Below are 18,672 nucleotides of genomic sequence, written 5' to 3' on the forward strand. Positions count from 1 at the left end.
ATTACATTTTTGCTGTCACACCCCTCACAACTTTAAAAAAGTCTGCGAGTGTGTGATGTCTAGTTTAAAAAAAAATCTGTTCAGATTTTAAAAGTCGTGTTGTGTATTCCAGCCTTAAGGAGCTGATATTGATTTTCTTAGCCAGAAATATGATATAAAAAAATGCTTCCGACAGGATAGACAACGTTTCTGTTATTGGAGGATTGGACAAAGTTTGATTTATAAAATTTGATTTTAAACCCTGCTTGAGTCCCACAATTCACTTAATAATCACATAATTCTACCAGCCTTACAGAGTATGGTGGTATGCTGTAGTGGTTAAAGTGATAGTTCGCCCAAAAAATGAAAACTCTTTCTTTATTTATTCATCCTCACGTCATTCCAAACCTGTATGAACTTCTATCTTCGACGGAACATAAAAGAAGATATTTTGAAGAATGTTGGTAACCAAACAGCACTGACCCCCATTGACTTCAATTGTCTAGACACAAAACCACTGAGCCATTTTTCAAAATATCTTCTTTTATGACATAAAATCTTCTCTATGACATAAGCTGACCATTTCCACACCCTGCCAATGACAAGCGTAAAACTAACTTAAATCCCATGCAATAAAGGTTGAGATCTTTGCAGCGGCTACATATGGACAAGTAGGAAATTATATTTGTAATCCAATAGCTTTGTTTACAGCAATAGTTTAAGGAAGACTATAGGAAAGCATCCCTCAGTTTTAGTTTTGTATTTTCGTCTGTCTTTCCAAGCCTCTGGCTATAGGAAGCATCTGCTCTGAAATCTGTCATGTCCCCGTGCATTGGATGTGAGATTTTAGTCTCGCAGGTTTCATCAGCCATGTTAAATTGCCTGTATTATGCTGCCCAGTGTGCCATGAGAAGGGAATTTTTGCCCAGCAGGCATAAATGGGTTAGAAAAATAGCATCTTTCCCAAGCGGCGTGATTTGTGCGTGGGTCAAGTTACAGAAAATGTCATAATGGGGGGTTTCTTTAAATCCAAATAGTTACTTGACACATTAAAGGTAAAATAAAAATGTGAACTCATATTTGACCAAGTAAAAGATCACAAAATTATAATAAAAATAATTCCGCGTGGAATAAAAAGTGGGACAAAGCAGTTTTGGTGCTGCAAGCTGTCTGGCTGTGGTTTGCCTCTGGTCGTCAAGGTAACGTTGGATGTGCATCACGGTGACGCATGAGGACATGGTCCGGTGGCCTGTATTGTAGTGGAGTGTGTAAATATTTATGTAGGCGTGTGTTGCCTTGATGTTGCATTCACTGGTTTGTTTAATGTACTAAAAAGGATGCGTTCAGATTTAAATCTAAAATCGGGGCACTTTCAAGCTCCGAACTACCGGCATTAGGGATGCACCGAATCTAACATTCTTGGCCGAAGCCGAAGCCGAACATGATGTGAAACACTTGGCCGAAGGCCGAATAATACCGAACACCGAATATGGTTTTTGCATTTCTTCTATTTATTAAGCTATTTTTTCACTATTGCACAAACTGAATAGTCAAAATTTGCTTTTAAAAATTTGTCTTGCTTTTCAATAAAATACAATACAACTTAATATAAAATTGAGCAAAACAAAATACATTAAAACAAAAAATTTAATAGCCTATATTAATTAGGCCTATAACTGACTGGTAAAAGAATGTAATGTAAGTTACTCTGTACCCCTACAACAAAACAGTTCATTAAAAAGTGTCATTCCACATTAGGCCTATAAACTAAAAATACGAATAAACTAAAACTGTTGGATTATTATAGGCTACGTTGCAAAGTGATTTTAAGAAAAAAAAAACATCGAACGCAAGCAATTCTGACTGATGCTGACTGACAACCATTTCAGTTCACGTCTCTCCTGCAAACTCCGCCCACAAAAGCTGACTGTTCTCTGGTGCACTCGTGGCCGGGATGCACAGAACATACTTTGACAAGTTGTTTAGTACAGGGAACTGTGTGCGCGCGACCACTGTATGATGTCAAAGGATGTCGCGAGCGGCGGGGCTACTGTCAGACAGCCCGCTTCCGTCTGAAGTAGCCACAAGTTACCGACCGGTAAAGACGCTTTCATTCGGAAATTTACTTCCGTGCGGCAAGTCCCGTGCTGTGTCTTTCTCTGACACCTTAAAATGCTCCACACACACACTGCCAAAATGTTTGCGGCATTAATAAAGCGCACGTCTCTCTCTCTCTCTCTCTCTCTCTCTCTCTCTCTCTCTCTCTCTCTCTCCGCTGGTTGCTAGTTGATCGTTTCTCGAGTCATGTTCGGTAAAATTATTCGGCCATTTCACATATTCGGCCGAATACCGAACATGCGTTTTTTGCTATTTTCGGCCGAATATATTCGGTGGCCGAACATTTGGTGCATCCCTAACCGGCATCATTTGTTTTAATGCGAACACGCATTAGTAGCATCAGCGGAGGCTGTGGATGTGGCACATTTGTCCATTGCTTCCGCAGTCGATCTGGTAAATCCCAGCTGTTGTTCCTGCTAGGATGCCGTCCTCTCCTTAATGTGCTCTAACAGCAGTAGCTCTTGTAGCTCTATAGGAACCTTCAGTGGTTTATCAAGCCTAACATTGCTAAATTCACTTTGACACACGGCTCCGCTCTTTAACCGCTGAATCAGTGAATGCAAATTTGCGCTGTAGATTTTGGAAAGAATTCTGTGTCTGCCTTTACGGGAAAGGTCTGGGCTTACAGTAAATGCATGTACATATAAACATATTTTATATGTTGCCAAACAAAAAAAACGCTGTTACATAGAACAAATTCTGTGTCTTGAGACATTTCGAGTTTTAGACATTGTATATTTTTCAAAAGTAAGTTTTGAAAGTTAAATGGCCTTTCTCTGTGTTTCTGTGTGCAGCCCAGTGCTAAAGTAAATCAGGACATTTTGAATGAGCTGCTTCGGCCTAGTGTCGATTACGTGCGGCACAAGAAGTTTCGCTCGGGTAATTACCCATCATCCCTCAGCAACGAGACCGACAGACTGGTGCACTGGTGTCATGGAGCACCTGGGGTGGTGCATATGCTCATCATGGCTCATAAAGTGAGTGACAAACACACATCCACAAACGCACAATTGCACACAATCATACTGGCCGTAGAAAGCGAGCTTTCACGTTCACACGTTCATTGTGGGACGCATGCTCTCTTTCTCAAACACCGAGGACCACACTTTTGTTTTAGTTTTGTGTGGACTTACTATCGATTTTTTATTGTTTTTATGATGACCTAATGGTATTTTCTATCCTTAACCACTAACCATCCCACTCTTAAATCTAAGCCTCACAGACCCCTTGTGTGTTTACAAAATGTTTCAAACCAACATTTAGTCAATCATTTATTTATTCATCTATTTCCCTTGTTGGGGATTTGCCACTGTCTGGTCCACAAACAGTGTTGTAGGTTTTGCTTTCCTTGTGAGTTCATTCGGTCCCCACAATAGAAGGTACACCTGTGCACACACAAACAAATAACAAACAAACATTTAAAACCGATTCTGTACGAATTCATATTTGTAAATGTCGCTGTAGTCAATATGAATAATACAGTCATTTCACCTAAAACTGTACTGTTGAGGGTCCTTCGGGGACCGGATCGAGCAAATTATGAACAAATTAAAGTAAAGGTCATGTATTGGGATTTTTTTTGTATTCTTTGTGCCATTCAGTGTCAGTAATATAAAATCAGTCATTGTTTACGGCCCAAGATCTTGCTTGAAGTCAGTTCTTAGTTCTGCTTTTTTCATAAAGTATCCAACAGCGACATCTAGTGGTGACATGCATAGTTTTCTGGCGTTTCGGTATTTTTGTTAAAGCATAAAACACTTATTTGTATCTAAATGACACATCATAGTCATGTTTAGAAACATTACATTATCAGACATTACATATTTGACACTTTTTAATGAATTATGTCACAAAAACTAACTCGTAAGTGTTACTTGTTTATTGCATCAAGATGTTTATAATGCAAAAAGAGACGTATTCATTTCTAGGACAGTTTATTTCTCAAATTCTCAAGCCCGTCTGTCCGGGATACAGTGGTGGAGACATTCTCTCTCACCCGAGACATCTCACTGTCTCTTTATCTCTGTCTGTGGTGGTAGCTTCAGGGCTAGAAGGGAAATTGAGCGTGTGTAATATTTGGAAACGGAATTATTCTTCCAGTTTTTTAACACCGTAGTTTTGACAGATGACACCAGACCTGTTCGCATCACACACAACACAAACTCTCATTCTCACAATAATGGAATAAAACGACATAATACTAGTCTGAAACAAAGTTTATTAACTATATTGCACTTGTAATTCAAGTGTAAATGTACAAAAGTATGATGTTAAAATTTACAAAAAGAAATTTGGTCAGTGATGACTAAAAGCAACTGAGTTTATTACATTTTCATACGCAATACACACACAGACATATAGAAAGGTAAAAGAAACGATCAATATGCATAACAGGACACTCTGTAATGAAATCATAATAAGTATGATTGTGATTTTTGCCCTGCTTCTGAGATTAATAATAAAAAAATGATTAAAGTCAGGCACAAAACGCGTTTGATTTGTTTTTAGGTCTTCAAGGATGATAAATACGTGAAAGATGCTGTTGAATGTGGAGAGGTGATCTGGCAGAGAGGTTTACTGAGGAAAGGTTACGGGCTCTGTCATGGCACAGCGGGGAATGGATATGCCTTTCTCTCCCTCTACCATCTCACACAGGATAAGAAGTACCTGTATCGTGCCTGCAAGGTGTGTGTTCGTGATTCGAGAGTATCTAATAAAAGATTTTTGACCCTTGACAATTCTTTTCCACACTCCTTTTCATCAGGAAAGTTAAAACATAGATCGGGTTCGGGTGTCGATAGATATTGAGAAGAATGTTTAGCAACTGACAGTTCTGGGGTAGTCAAAAAATGGTAGTCAAAGGTTCCCCGGAACTGTTTGTTTTCCTAAATCCTTCAAAATATCTTAGTTTGTGTTCAACAGAACAAATACATTTATACAGGTTTGAAACAACTTGAGGATGAGTAATTCATGACAGAATGATATGAATTGGTATTAATATACCAATATTTTATATAATATATTAATATACCATGGTATTATATGCTATTATATTACCATATAATAAAAATCTTTTAAAGGGGTCATATGGCGCGAATACGTGTTTTTCTGTGTCTTTGGTGTGTTATAAGTTGCCCATGCATGTATTAGACACGTAAAATTGCAAAAATGTGTCGGAACAAAAGATGCATTCTATCTAAAAGCGAATGCTCACCCAGACCTGCCTGAAACGCCTCGTGTAACCACACCCCCACAAATCTACATCAGTTCGTGGTATGAGTTGACTAAGACCACCCAAATGTATACTCAAGTAAGGTGGGCGTACCTGTCAGTACAATTGCTTTGGAACCTGATGTTCCAAATATGGTAAGAGGCGTTACACTTCCATCACACGCTTGCAGTATTCGACCAATCACAACGCACTGATTAACTGGCCAATCATAGCACACCTTGCTTTTCAGAGCGATGAGCTTTGTCAAAAATCTGCGCGTTTCAGAGAGGCGGGGCAAAGAGGAGATACAAACATGCACGGTATGTGGAAAATACAGTGTTTTTGAACCTTAAATTGCATTACATCTAAAACAAACCATAATATTTGTTTTAGCCGTGTCATATGACCCCTTTAATATTTTACTGTATATTAATGGTATAAAATGAAATTAAAACTACAGTTATTGATTCTTTGAGGAGGTTTACCGGACGTTAAGTTTGTGCCACATAACGTTTGTTCATGTTGTTACCGCTGAAACCGTCTATATACAACATTTTCTGAATTAAAACCATTGGAAAACAATTTAGTATCCCGTTTATTTTATCCTATTATCGACTTCAAAGTGATATTCCAGGGTCAGCTACAGGAGTCACTTCTAATTTTAGCTGTTATTAACTCGCTGGCAAAAATGGATTTCTGATCACTGATCAGCACACAATGCAGGGAGCTCAAAAAGATTGATGGTATCGTTGGCCGCTCGTTTCCCGGCAACTTGCCTATAATTGTCAGCGCCTGGCAAACCTGCTGAAGTAATGAAAGCATAATGGGCTCGGCTGCACCTTTCACAGCCAGAGTCATTTTCTAGCCCAAATTAACCCACGCCGCCAGACGCAATCTCTCATTTCCCCCCGTGACTAAAGTGGCTTCGCTGTAGCTTTTGTTGAGCAGTGAATAACTCCGTCTCACGTAAAATTGAACAGCTTGAGTGGAAAGGTTTCCGCTGTTTCTGTGAAAAGGTGAAACAGAAATCGGCCAGTCAAAACAAACGATTCACATCCATCCCTCATGTTTTTATTCCCCGTGAGAAACTGGACGTGGGTTGAGAGATTTGCATAGGCAGAACATCAGAACACAGAGGCTTTTGGAGTTCAGGGATCAGTTTAAAACGTCTCGCTCAGCGTGAATCCCCGGCTTAATCTTCATTTGCGTACATGTTTGAGACTTAATATAAATGATTATCTTCTCTAATTTCTGATTCAAGTATTAAGCTAAAAAAACCTGATTTTAATTTGTAAATCGTTTTTTATTTTTGCAGTACATTTTTATTAGCATTGATTGCTAATTGTTTGCTAAGGCAAAACTGAGTATTATTAATGTTCATACTTTTGAGATTTGAACTAGGCCTTTTTGCACAATACATCACATTATGAAGCTTGATGAAAAGGAGATTTTAAGGGGATTTTAAGAACAAGCACAAATGTTTCATAGACTTGGCCATTGAATCATAGAGAACTAAGGGAGGGGGGAATCTTTTGATTTGGGTTGGTAAGCAACCGCATAGCGATATGCTAAAACCTTTCAGAACTCCTTAGCAACCGCTTAGCGATACCCGAACAACCACCCACAGCATACTAGCATCATGTGCCACTTGAGCATGTTCTTCAGAATGTTTAAAAACCATTATATATGTGCTTCTTCATTTCAACCCTGCCATTATAAATCTCATTTAAAACGAGTGTTTTTGTTTTTGATGCTGATTTTCTGAAAGCATCCTGATTATTATTTCTTTTAGTTTGCTGAATGGTGTCTGGACTATGGAACCCATGGCTGTCGTATTCCAGATCGGCCTTATTCTCTTTTCGAAGGTAAATCTGATCATATGCATTAAAGTGATAGTTCACCCAAAAATGAAACTTCCGTCATTGTTTACTCACCCTCTTGTCATTTCAAACCTGTATGACTTTCTTTCTTCCCAGAACACAAAGAAGATATTTTGAAGAATGTTGTTAACTGGCCCCCATTCACTTGCATCGGTTTTGTGTCCATACAATAGAAGTGAATTGAGGCCAGTGCTGTTCGGTTACCAACTTTCTTCAAATTATCTTCTTTTGTGTTCTGCGGAAGAAAGAAAGTCATAAAGGTTTGTTTGAAATGACAGGAGGGTGAGTAAATGATGACAGAATTTTGGGGTGAACTATCACTTTAAATACATCTTCTATCTTTTACGTGTTTTTCGCATTTTTGTAACTCAATGCAGTGACTGTATTCCAGATGGTTGTCCGCGCTTCTTACAAAGGACAGTTACGTAAAGGTTCCAATGCTGTATTTGCAGTAGGCATAATCAATGTAAATCAGACTTTACAAAAATATGCCCAGATGAATCATGCATCGTAAGTTCGCAAATGTGTATTTAGAAGGACACATGGTCCATTTTTTATTTCATTTTTCATTTAAAGGTGCAGCGTGTAACAATTTTGCAGTAAAATATCCTAAAACCACTAGGCTAGTGTAATATATTTTGTTCAGCGGAGTACTTACAATATCTCAAATGTTTCCAACTACTTCGCCATTCTAAACAGCGACACGGAGCTGTGCAGTCGCCTGTCAATGGCGTCATATCCGCGTTCCCCTTTGTTACCGCCTTTGCTGACGTAGAAACCGCATGACAACAGTGTCGTGGACAAATGCGGAAGTAGTGTATAGCATCTAGCAAGCCACTAGCTTGTTTCGAGCAGTCACTTACATGTATAAAACTTTACCTCATCCGCTAACATGATTTCTCGTTCCCGTCTGATTGATGGCCATCAGCGGTTGAGTTGAAGACAACATATCCCATCATTCCACGCTCCTTCAAAGTGTCATCAAGCTACGGCATTGTTGTTGTTTTGATCGTGCGCCCTCTTGCGGCGGTTTTTACAAACTGTACCTTTAAGGAAAGCTGTCAGTGCTTATAAAAAGGCATTTAGCACACTGAAATGAGGCACTGAAGGCAATTCAAGTTCAAATCCATCTTATGACATTTTCCAATCCTCCTCTCTCTCCTCCTATTATTTCCTGTCTTTACTCTGATTTCTGCAATAAAGTGGCAAAAAGTCAAAAATAAAAAAACAAAACCAGAATCTATTTTGTGAAAAAAAGTGTTGAAATACTGTTTATAAGCTGTTGACACCTGACAGTCATTACCTGAATCCTTAAAGCAGGGGTCTCAAACTGCCGGCCCGCGGGCCATTTACGGCCCCCACTCCCCCTCCCTCAGGCCCGCAACTGACATCAAAAATATAACGCAATCCGGCCCACAAAAATATTATTCTTTTTAAAATTATTATTATTTGTAAATGTTTTATAGCAATTTAAACTACCCAATTCAATATGTACTAAAAACACGGTTAAAAAAACCCTGCGCTTGCCAGAAGACTTGATAAGACGTTAGCTGGTTTCTGGGCTTTAGCAGTTTCTTTTTTTGTTTGGCTGTGAACGAAAATATGTCTAATTCCAAACCGAAAAGGAAAGTGGATGATGAACACAGACTGTTTCAAGAAAGATGGGACACTGCAGTATTTTTTTGTGGAGTTTAATGGAAACGCCACCTGTCTGATATGCAAAGAAAAAGTTGCCGTTCTGAAGGAATACAATCTCAAGCGTCATTACTCGACTAAACACGGAGACCAATATGAGAAGTACCAGGAAGACGAGAGAAAAAAACGAGCCACACAGCTGCAGAGAGAGCTAACGTCCCAGCAAAGCCTTCTCCACAGAGCCAAAAAGGATGCTGATGCTGCCGTTGAAGCGAGTTATGTGGTGAGTGAAATGATCGCTAAAGCAGGAAAGCCATTGACTGAAGGGCAGTTTATGAAGGACTGCATGTTGAAGGTCGCTGATATTCTATGTCCAGAAAAGAAGAACATGTTCAACAATCTCTCTTTATCGGCAAATACAGTGGCAGAGCGGATTACCGAGTTATCGAGTGACATTTATGATCAGAGTTTTCACTGCATACTCTGTGGCGCTTGACGAAAGTACAGACAAAACTGACACTGCTCAGCTAGCTATTTTCATCAGAGGTATTAATGACCAGTTTGAGGTGACGGAAGAATTGCTGAGTTTGTGTCCAATGCACGGCCGTACAACAGCCAAAGATATATTTCAGCAGCTGTGCGACGCGATTGAACGCGCTGGTTTGCCGTGGAGCAGACTAGTGGGCATTACCACCGATGGCGCCCCGTCTATGACAGGTAAAAAAAATGCACTGGTGGCGCTGGTACAAAGAAAGTTGGAAGAGGAAAATGCAGATCCAGCAGTTGTTCTGCACTGCATTATACACCAGCAGGCACTGTGCAACAAATGCTTAAAATATGAACACGTCATGTCTGTTGTCCTAAGATGCATCAATTACATCAGGTCAAGAAGTTTACAGCACCGCCAGTTTCGAGCCTTTTTGGAAGAAATTGAGGCAACATATGGTGATGTACTTTACTTTACTGAGGTACGCTGGCTCAGCAGGGGAAATGTCTTGAAGAGATTTTTTGAGTTAAGAACAGAGGTGAAGAGATTTATGGAAGATGGCAGAATGGATGTTCCTGAATTTGATGATCCTAAATGGGTCATGGACCTTGCATTCCTAGTGGACATTACACAGGAGCTGAACATCCTTAACCTGAAGCTCCAGGGCCCTGGTCAGCTCATCACAGCAGTGTATGAAAGTGTGAAAGCCTTCTCCACAAAATTGAGATTGTGGAAAACTCAGCTTTCTGCAAAAAATCTCAGTCATTTCACAACATGCAGATCTCTTGTGGAGGAGGGCATAGCATTCAATGGTGATGAATATGCCTCTGCTGTTGAAAACCTACTTCAGGAATTTGATCAGCGTTTTGCTGACTTCAAGGCACACCGTGACACTTTCCAACTGTTTGCAGACCCCTTCTCAGCTGATGTGGAGAGTGTCCCAAATTTGTTGCAAATGGAACTTATTGACTTGCAGTGCAACAGTGAGCTAAAAACAAAATTCAGAGAAGCACAAGGAAATGCAGACAAGACTGCACAGTTTCTGAGAGAATTAAATCCATGCTTCCCAGAGCTTTCCAAAGTGTTCAGTCGGTTAATGTGCCTTTTTGGAAGCACATACCTGTGTGAGAAACTTTTCTCAACTATGAACTTCAATAAATGCAAATTCAGGTCCAGGCTTAGTGATGCTCATCTTGAAGCTGTACTCAGGGTTTCAACTGTGAACTCCATCAGGGCAAACGTGGCTCAGTTGTGTGAGCAGAAGCGCTGCCAAGTGTCTGGCAAGAAATAGAATAGTTTGCAAATGTATTCAGAGATCGCAGTTGTTCAATGTAAGGTTCAGCACAGTTTTGATAAGTTACTGAAGTTCAAATAAAGTAGGTAACTGTTAAACATTTTAAATTATATAACAATGCACAGACACTGTTGTTTGTATTTTTGTTAAGCATGACACAAATATGTTAGTAGTGTTTTAAAAGAAATGTGAGCTAATATCTCAGCAATTAAAGTAAATTTCCAGAACTTTTGTGCTATCTTTTTGTGCTTCAATGTTAAAACGGCCCTCCTATGAGATGTCAGTCACAGCAATGGCCCCCAGCCAATTTGAGTTTGAGACCCCTGCCTTAAAGAGATAGTTCTCTCATCATTTACTTAAGTTCATGTCTTTATAAACGAGTATAAAGGAGTATGACTTTCTTCTACAGAACAAAAAAGGTATTTTGAAAAATGTCGGTAACCAAACAACATTGAACCACATTGACTTCCACTGTATAGACACAAAACCACTGATACATTTCTTGAAATATCTTCTTTTGTGTTCCACAGACAAAAGAGTCATGAACTGGTTTTGAGGGTTGATAACAGTTATTTGCATCACATTATGGGCCGGTTTCCCTAACAGGGTTTAAGCCTAGTCCCAGACTAACTTAAATGTTAGAGGTGTCTTGATCGAAAACAATTTACACTGACATATCTTAAAATTTATCAGTGTGATTGTGTTGTCTCATGATGCATGCATTTTCGTAAAGTATGTTTTTTTAAATTGATTTAAATATCCTAATTTAACTAAGGCCTAGTCCTGGCTTAAGCTAATCCTTGTCCGAGAAACCACCCATAAGACTTCAGAAATGCATCCGTCTGTATATTGTGTGGTCACCATGCCAAGTTATATTCACCGCCAGCTATACCGAGTTGGCATCTATAGTGATTTATCTGCTGCTTTACCTTGTTGTTGTCATGGTAACCTACTTCCTGCACTCCAAGTCTAATTAAAAGTCACACTCTGATTGGTCAGCCGCCGTCTCCCGTCGCTTCCTCTGAAGCTAGCGGTCGGAGACGGACCCGACTCCCACGCAGACCGTCTCCATAACAATTTAATGTTGTGTCACCGCATCAGCGGCAGGAGATCAGATTGCCGGGTAGTTTGTGGATCTTCGACATGACAATAGCTTAGCATTTCACACAACAGTAATTGGCCACTTTGGGCATTAATTGTTTGATATGCGTCTGTTGTCAACAAAGGGTGTCCAGAACTGATCACAGTGTTTTTCGTGGTTGTAGGTATGGCTGGAGCCATCCATTATCTCTCTGATCTCGCCCAGCCCGATACCTCCTGCTTTCCTGCTTTTCAACTTTGACATGTACGTTTAGAAGCATAGACTTTGACTCCATCATTGGGGCTTTACATGCTTTCACAGCACACATTTGGATATCCCGGATGGACCCTTTAATATGACGAAGACGAAGTTTCTTCCTCATCACAACGGACGCAAAAAAGCCAACCTTCTGCCTATAACTTTAAACATCGCCGCCTTCTGTCTTTGTAGCTTGTAGGTTTTATTCATATGTTGTTGTTTTTTATGCTAAGATACGATTTAATTTCATTTTCATTTCTGTCTGTATGTCTATGGGCACTATGTTTTGCTGAAACAGTTTTTTTGCATCTGCATGCTTGCATTGGTTTGGTGCGTCTGTCCCACACCAGGGCGATTTAATGTGTTCAGGACCTGTATATGTTGTCTTTGCATGAGGATGGTAACACACGTACTCATGTTGGAATGTGCTGGTGTATATGTGCCTGTAGATATAATATCAACATGGTGTGATTTGTTTATTACGTGCTTTGCATATGTCGGTAACACTTAACATTAAGTAAATGTGTTCATTAATGATTAATAACTCATTTACAAATGCATTATAAAGCAGTTATAACTGCATGAATAAAAAGGGGGATTCTAACGAAATACCTGCCAAATAGTGAGCACATATAAGAAAAACAACGTAACACCCTACAGTGTCCAGTCTGACAGCCTATATTGCAAACAACATCAAGATAATAATGAATGTGCTTTCGAGTCAAACAAATAATGAATAAATACATTTATTAAGCATTTATAACATGCGATTTAAAAATGGCTCACTATTTGACAGGAATTTCGTTAGAATCCCTCTTTTTGTTCATGCAGTTATAACTGCTTAATAATGCATTTGTAAATGACTTATTAATCATTAATGAACACATTTATAAATGCTTTATAAAGGGTACCTTAATGTAAAGTGTTACCCGTATGTCAAAGTGTTTCGTTCCAGTTGCTGTTGATGAATGTCTTGATGAAAGAATCCATTGTACCGGAAAGAATGACCTGTTATGGTAAATATTGTTTCCTCAGGCATAACTGTGTTATGAATGTCACAATAAATTGAGCTTTTTTTTGAACCGGTCAAATCGAGAACGTCTCATTCTGTGCTGAACAGAATGAACAGGTCGTCTTGCTCAATTCTTAAAGGATATCGCAACATGTCACATGAAAGTGAAGTCATGTTTCTGAACTTTGTAGAAGTACAGTTTCTTTTTTAATAGCAGGAAAACTCAGTAGCGTTTGTCAGGTGGGAGTTTGCAAAGTAGGTGTGTTTTAATGGTGTATGTTGAGTTGGATCAGTTTGAAATAAAGTTTTCACTATACTGATATGTCAGATGCCAATATTTGGCGATTTAAATACCCATGTGAAGTTGTAAAGCAGCTTCATTGTTTTTAAAGCATCGTTTTTCATAGTCAGGTAAGTGAATTGTCACATCTGTAACGATCCATATTCACACAGAAAATTGATTGGAAAATCATAAACTATTTCATGTTCTATCTCTTCTCCTTTTGTTAGGTATTATTGCTGGTTTGTACATTTAAATTCACAGAAATCATTTTGTCTCTCAAAAACGTTTATCCTTTTTAGTCACATCCATAACGCGTTCATTTTTCTCTCTCTTGAAGTAGAAACCTCAAACTGATATTTTTCTGATGTCTGTATTCAACCATCAGGGGTTAAGTCAATATATTGGTAATAAATACATTCTCTGAGAATTTATAGTTCAAGTTTTCACTGAAAAGGGCACATCCATAATGGGATTGCCCATTTCTGATGCTGGAGTGTTTTACTTGGCTCAGCTATAGATAAACACTTCCATATACATAAACATATATTCATGTAGTGTTTTAAAATAAATTATAGTACAAAATAATTACAGAAGTATCATTAAACATCATAAAATGTGGACATTGTCAAATCTCATGGCACAGTTAAAAGACAAAAACATCATGGATGTTCATAATGCATTCACTATAATGTTAACTTGTAGAAATTATTTATATTTTATTATTGTATGTTGATTAACATTAACGCATAGAGTATAATTGTTAAGTGATATATTTTCATTAAAAACAAATTACATATTTTTATTTAAATAGTGTAAATGAAAACAGCTACTGTATAATGTAATATTACACCATCTTTAAATTCATAATTTCTTTATCAGCTTGTGGAGCTTTGTCGCTTTTACAAGCGCCTGCATTTTCCCATTTAAATCAATGTACTGCTGTGTTCTCTGATGTCATGTGTAATGTGTCTTAAATAACTTCTTTAAATCATTTAATGGTTGAATACCTTACATAAAGCCTGATGCTCTACCCTAATGCTAGTAAAAACATGAAGAAATGAAGAATAGCTGTATGAAGAATAGCTGGTAAATGCAAAACCTTTTCCCTGAATTTACATAATCCATCAGTCAAAATATGCACAAACCTACAGGAATTATGATCAGAGTCACACATGAACAAAATAAAAAAAACGGGAACTTTCATTTGTTGAATCATTTGGCAGCCAATTAAACATTTGGGGTGTGGCCCACATATATTGTAATGGAGCGATTAAAGAATTTTGTAACTAGCAATGATTTCGGTTTTGACTTGGTCCGGCCAATGGTTATGCATGTAGTTAAATTAATGTGCCACTCATTCTGGTGGTTATTATTTCCATGTAAGTGAACACCGTCAAGCCCCATGATAACATTAATCTAAAATGGTCAAATTCCCATACAAGCCCAATGATATCACACAGTAAATCATACATCAGGTAAAGCAAAAAAGGGTACTTTATTATTATAGTTCATGAACAACTTATTAACTTCTGACATGAAAAGGTTTCACTATGGCATGGCTGCTGATATGTCGATGACAGCGTAGGTAACAGTGCATTAAGTACTGTCATATCTACCCACATTTCTGTCACCGTAGCAGCTCACAGATTTTTCTAGTGCTGCATATTTATCAATTTGTCACTCCAACAGAGGCAGAAGATGTTTGACACAATAAAATGTCACAGCTGTCCTTCACTGCGTCTTGTGTTAAAACCTACACTGTTATTTCAACCATCTCTCCACCCATGCCAGATCAAATTATTACATGATATTGAAACAAAGTACTAATCTATTCGAACAGTTTCTAACATATAGCAAACGGACACCGCCTCTGTTCTTTGCATAGTTAAACTTCAAGCAGATGATACAGTTTTAACCATTAACAATGTAACCACAACTACAGTACAAAAAGCAACACTTTCAGAACTCTTTCACCGTTTTTCTCCAAAACAATATAGCAGGACTTGCAGATAATGGTTGCCTAATGTTTAGTAGGTCTTTCAAAAGGATTCTTGATTAAATTAGTGAATAATTCTTTCTTTCATGACATTTCATGACTGATTTATAGCTTATGTAATCCTCAAACAAGTCTTTTGTCCCAAGCATTTTGTGAATGTTGTGTACGCTGTAAAAAATATAATTATATTCCAGCACCTAGGGTAACAGAACCTAAATAAAATAAAATTTATGTTTAATTAAAATGTACATTTTTCATGTTATTTCATACCCAATATGTAAATTAGCTATCATTTCTATTGTTTGCTATCATTTCTCACGTCTATTTCTGTGATTTAAAATTTAATTATGTTTAAACAGTCAAATTACCGTTTCTTTACATTGTAGGGTTAAAATGAATCGCTTTAATCAGCTTTACGAATACAGAATACAGCAGTCAGCGTTATGTTGAATTCATCTGAAATAGATTTAAATAAAGACAACAGGCTTACATTGCAATTTGAGTGAACATTTTTGCTCATTTAAACCCTCACCGGAAAAAAATGCACATTAAAGGGATAGTAACCCAAAAATGAATATTCTGTCATGATTTACTTGATCTCAAGTTGTTCCAAGCCTGTATAAATGTCTTTGGGTTGGTTGAACACGGAGAAAGATATTTGGAAGAATGTTAGCAACTGAGATTTCTGGAGCATTTCTGGACTACCATAGTTTTTTTTTAATTTTGAGGAATTTAGGAAAGCAATCAGTTCTGGGGCACCTCTGACTACCATATATTCATATATCATACCATATATCAATAATTCCTATGGTAGTCAATGGTGCCCCAGACATGTCAGTTGCTAACATTCTTCCAAATATCTATGTGTTCAACCAAACAAAGAAATGTATACAGGTTTTGAACAACTAGAGCGAGTGACAGAATGTTCATTTTTGGGTGAACTATTCCTTTAACTTAACGTTTCTCACATGTGGTGTCATGCGTCCACAAATGCATAACTTTAGAGATTCACACAAAATGTTCCAAAAACAACGTACGTGACCGCATGTTTTTGCACATGAAATTCATGCAGTTTTTCTGTAAAGGACTGCTTTGCAGATCTGACTGATTTACAATTTTATTGTAATTTTAAATAATTTAAGTATGTGCATTTATACTAACTCAACAACCCAGTGATGCCTAAATGCAACTATTTGCATGCACATTTACTCCCTTAAATGATACTGAAAGAGGGCTAGATCTCATTAGGGTGAATCTGCCCGGAGCCGTTTTAAACAGTTATTGAACTAAATGCATCACTCCCTCCAAATAACGAATATATTCCTCATCGGGGTGAGTCCTTATCGTTCGACTGCACATTATTCAAAGGAACTTGTATTCCAATAATTCATTTGTACAAACATATTCAAGCAATTCACAAGAAACTCACAGAGAGAGTGTGCTTGACGAAACGAAACGTTTAACCCAAAATCATTCTCTACGGTTTGGCTGCCTGTCTGTGAAACAGGCATTATAGATGAAATGAACAGCAAAGATGTGAAGTAATTTATCAGTCTCCTATTGTGAACTGTTAATAAAAGCTTCAACAGACTCCCTCTTTATGAGCTCATCATCTATTTCGAGTTTCTCTGGGATCTCATAAGAAACAAATTAGTCCTTTACAATTTTAAACTTAAAATTAAACCATTTACTGTTGATTTTTACAAAGCAATATCCACTTTTCTTTCCAGAGATTTGGTAATGTGAATATAGGCTACTGGTCATTGACATCACGACCATGTGATGTTCACTGGTGACAATGGGATAAAATGCAAGACTAATTCGGTATGCAAGTCCCTGTTTTAAAAGTTCATGACATTGCAGGGCCGCTGAACTGATGTCGAATTAATCCGCTGCTTATTTTCCATGGCACCTTATGTGCTTTTTCAGAAACACCTGTTCTCCCGAAGGACAACGGATTGCTTACATCTGGTCTCTCAGCGTGTGAAACATTGTGACTACCAACCGAGGTCCGCTTTAGGCGAAACGACATCTTTCACACACGCTGGGGATGAGAATACACACAGTTTCAAAGAAAAAGAGTCAAAGGCTCCGGCCGAACTTCTCCACTCCTGACAGGTTGTTTCAACCTCTGTCAGCCAGAAGTCCATTTCTTCTTTCATCGTACAAATTTCCTCTAGCCAGGACTTTGTAGCCCCTCTAACAAACGGAAGCGAGCAAAAAAACAGTCGTCCTGAAAAAGCAATTTCAAAGGAAAATCATTTTTTGGGGACCCATTTAAAGGTACCGGAGTCTTTCCGAGCCATTTTTTCCGCGTGGTGCTTTCTAGTTCACGTCACATATGGTTTGTGAGGTTCATTGCGACGATTCATTGTGGTTCTTCTTCTCTGCAGACCTAAGGACCTGTTCATAAGAGGGAGGCGGGTGACTGCAGTAGGAGGGGGGAGGCGGGTAGGAGCTCATCATGTGCGCTGGGGTGGGCTGACCTGGATGGGCAGGGCCGAAGGCTGTTGTCATGGCACCGCAGGGGTCAATGTAGCCTTGCATACCTGGTTGCTGGGAGACTGTGGAGAAAGAGTTCATTCACTTATATTCATTTGCTTACATTGTCAAGTGTCTTAACTTGTGTATTGTAGAATACTGGTATTTGTATTGTTAAATATTTTAATTTGTGCACCATTACTTCATGAATGTTCTTTTTTTGTTTATTTAGTTGTACATAAGTTTTGAGATTGTGGTAAATTTGTATTGTATCTAATATTAATGCGTTAAAGGGATAGTTCACCCTAGAACCCTAGATAGAATTGAAGCAATATCTACTAGGGTTGCACGGTGTAGCGGTGCTACGGTAGCATCGCGATGCTAAAGCTTCAAAATTCCCGCGATGCCGCTCTGTTTTTGAAACGGTAGTATCGTAGTGCCGTAACTAATGTTTCGTATACACATTAACATTCATTTGAACACTTTCATCTGTCTTTTTGCGGTGTTTATCTCCTAAATGAATCCATGTTTTGAACAACTCGGATGAGATAATGATTCAGTGAGTCATTCATCAAGACACTTTTTGAACGATTCACTGACACAAAAAATTGCCCCCATTTACTGGCCGTTTCAGTCACATTTAAAGTGAGATTAACATTTTCCTTTAGAAGCATGCTATAAATGCAATTTGTCGCACATTGATTGAATTAGTTCCAATGTTAAAAAAATGTCTTAGTTACTAGTTACAGTAAACGTTGCTAAAATTACTAGACACTAGTGTTTTTAAATCTTACCACAGCAAATATTAAAGTATACTACAGTATTTGCTAAAACTTATCCAATTACTACAGTTAATACTACAAATATTGTAGTGTGCAGTATAATACAGTTCACTAAATACAACATGTTTCATTTATATCGGTGTATTAAGGAATTTTGGTCTGTTTTGTAGATTTT

General features: G+C 38.1%; 2 protein-coding genes across 4 annotated transcripts in view; one reads left to right on the top strand and one right to left on the bottom strand.

Moving 5' to 3' along the window:
* Positions 1 to 18,672, top strand: part of lancl2 (LanC lantibiotic synthetase component C-like 2 (bacterial)) — a 49,653-nt gene that overhangs the window by 15,011 nt on the left and 15,970 nt on the right. The window contains exons 7-10 of one of the 3 annotated variants that reach the window (XM_057323081.1): positions 2,892 to 3,074; positions 4,606 to 4,782; positions 7,101 to 7,173; positions 17,628 to 17,737. In XM_057323081.1, coding sequence (XP_057179064.1) covers positions 2,892 to 3,074; positions 4,606 to 4,782; positions 7,101 to 7,173; positions 17,628 to 17,647 — 453 coding nt within the window. In that variant the 3' untranslated portion in view covers positions 17,648 to 17,737. Of the gene's footprint in view, positions 1 to 2,891; positions 3,075 to 4,605; positions 4,783 to 7,100; positions 7,174 to 11,869; positions 13,631 to 17,627; positions 17,738 to 18,672 lie in introns of those variants that run through there. The other 2 variants (XM_057323079.1, XM_057323080.1) reach the window with 2 other exon arrangements.
* Positions 14,295 to 18,672, bottom strand: part of vopp1b (VOPP1 WW domain binding protein b) — a 36,712-nt gene continuing 32,334 nt past the window's right edge. Inside the window, exon 5 of the mRNA XM_057323083.1 lies at positions 14,295 to 17,798. Coding sequence (XP_057179066.1) covers positions 17,590 to 17,798 — 209 coding nt within the window. The 3' untranslated portion in view covers positions 14,295 to 17,589. The remainder of the gene's footprint in view (positions 17,799 to 18,672) is intronic.

This window comes from Triplophysa rosa, linkage group LG23 (assembly GCF_024868665.1).
Source record: "Triplophysa rosa linkage group LG23, Trosa_1v2, whole genome shotgun sequence".
Lineage (NCBI taxonomy): Eukaryota > Metazoa > Chordata > Actinopteri > Cypriniformes > Nemacheilidae > Triplophysa > Triplophysa rosa.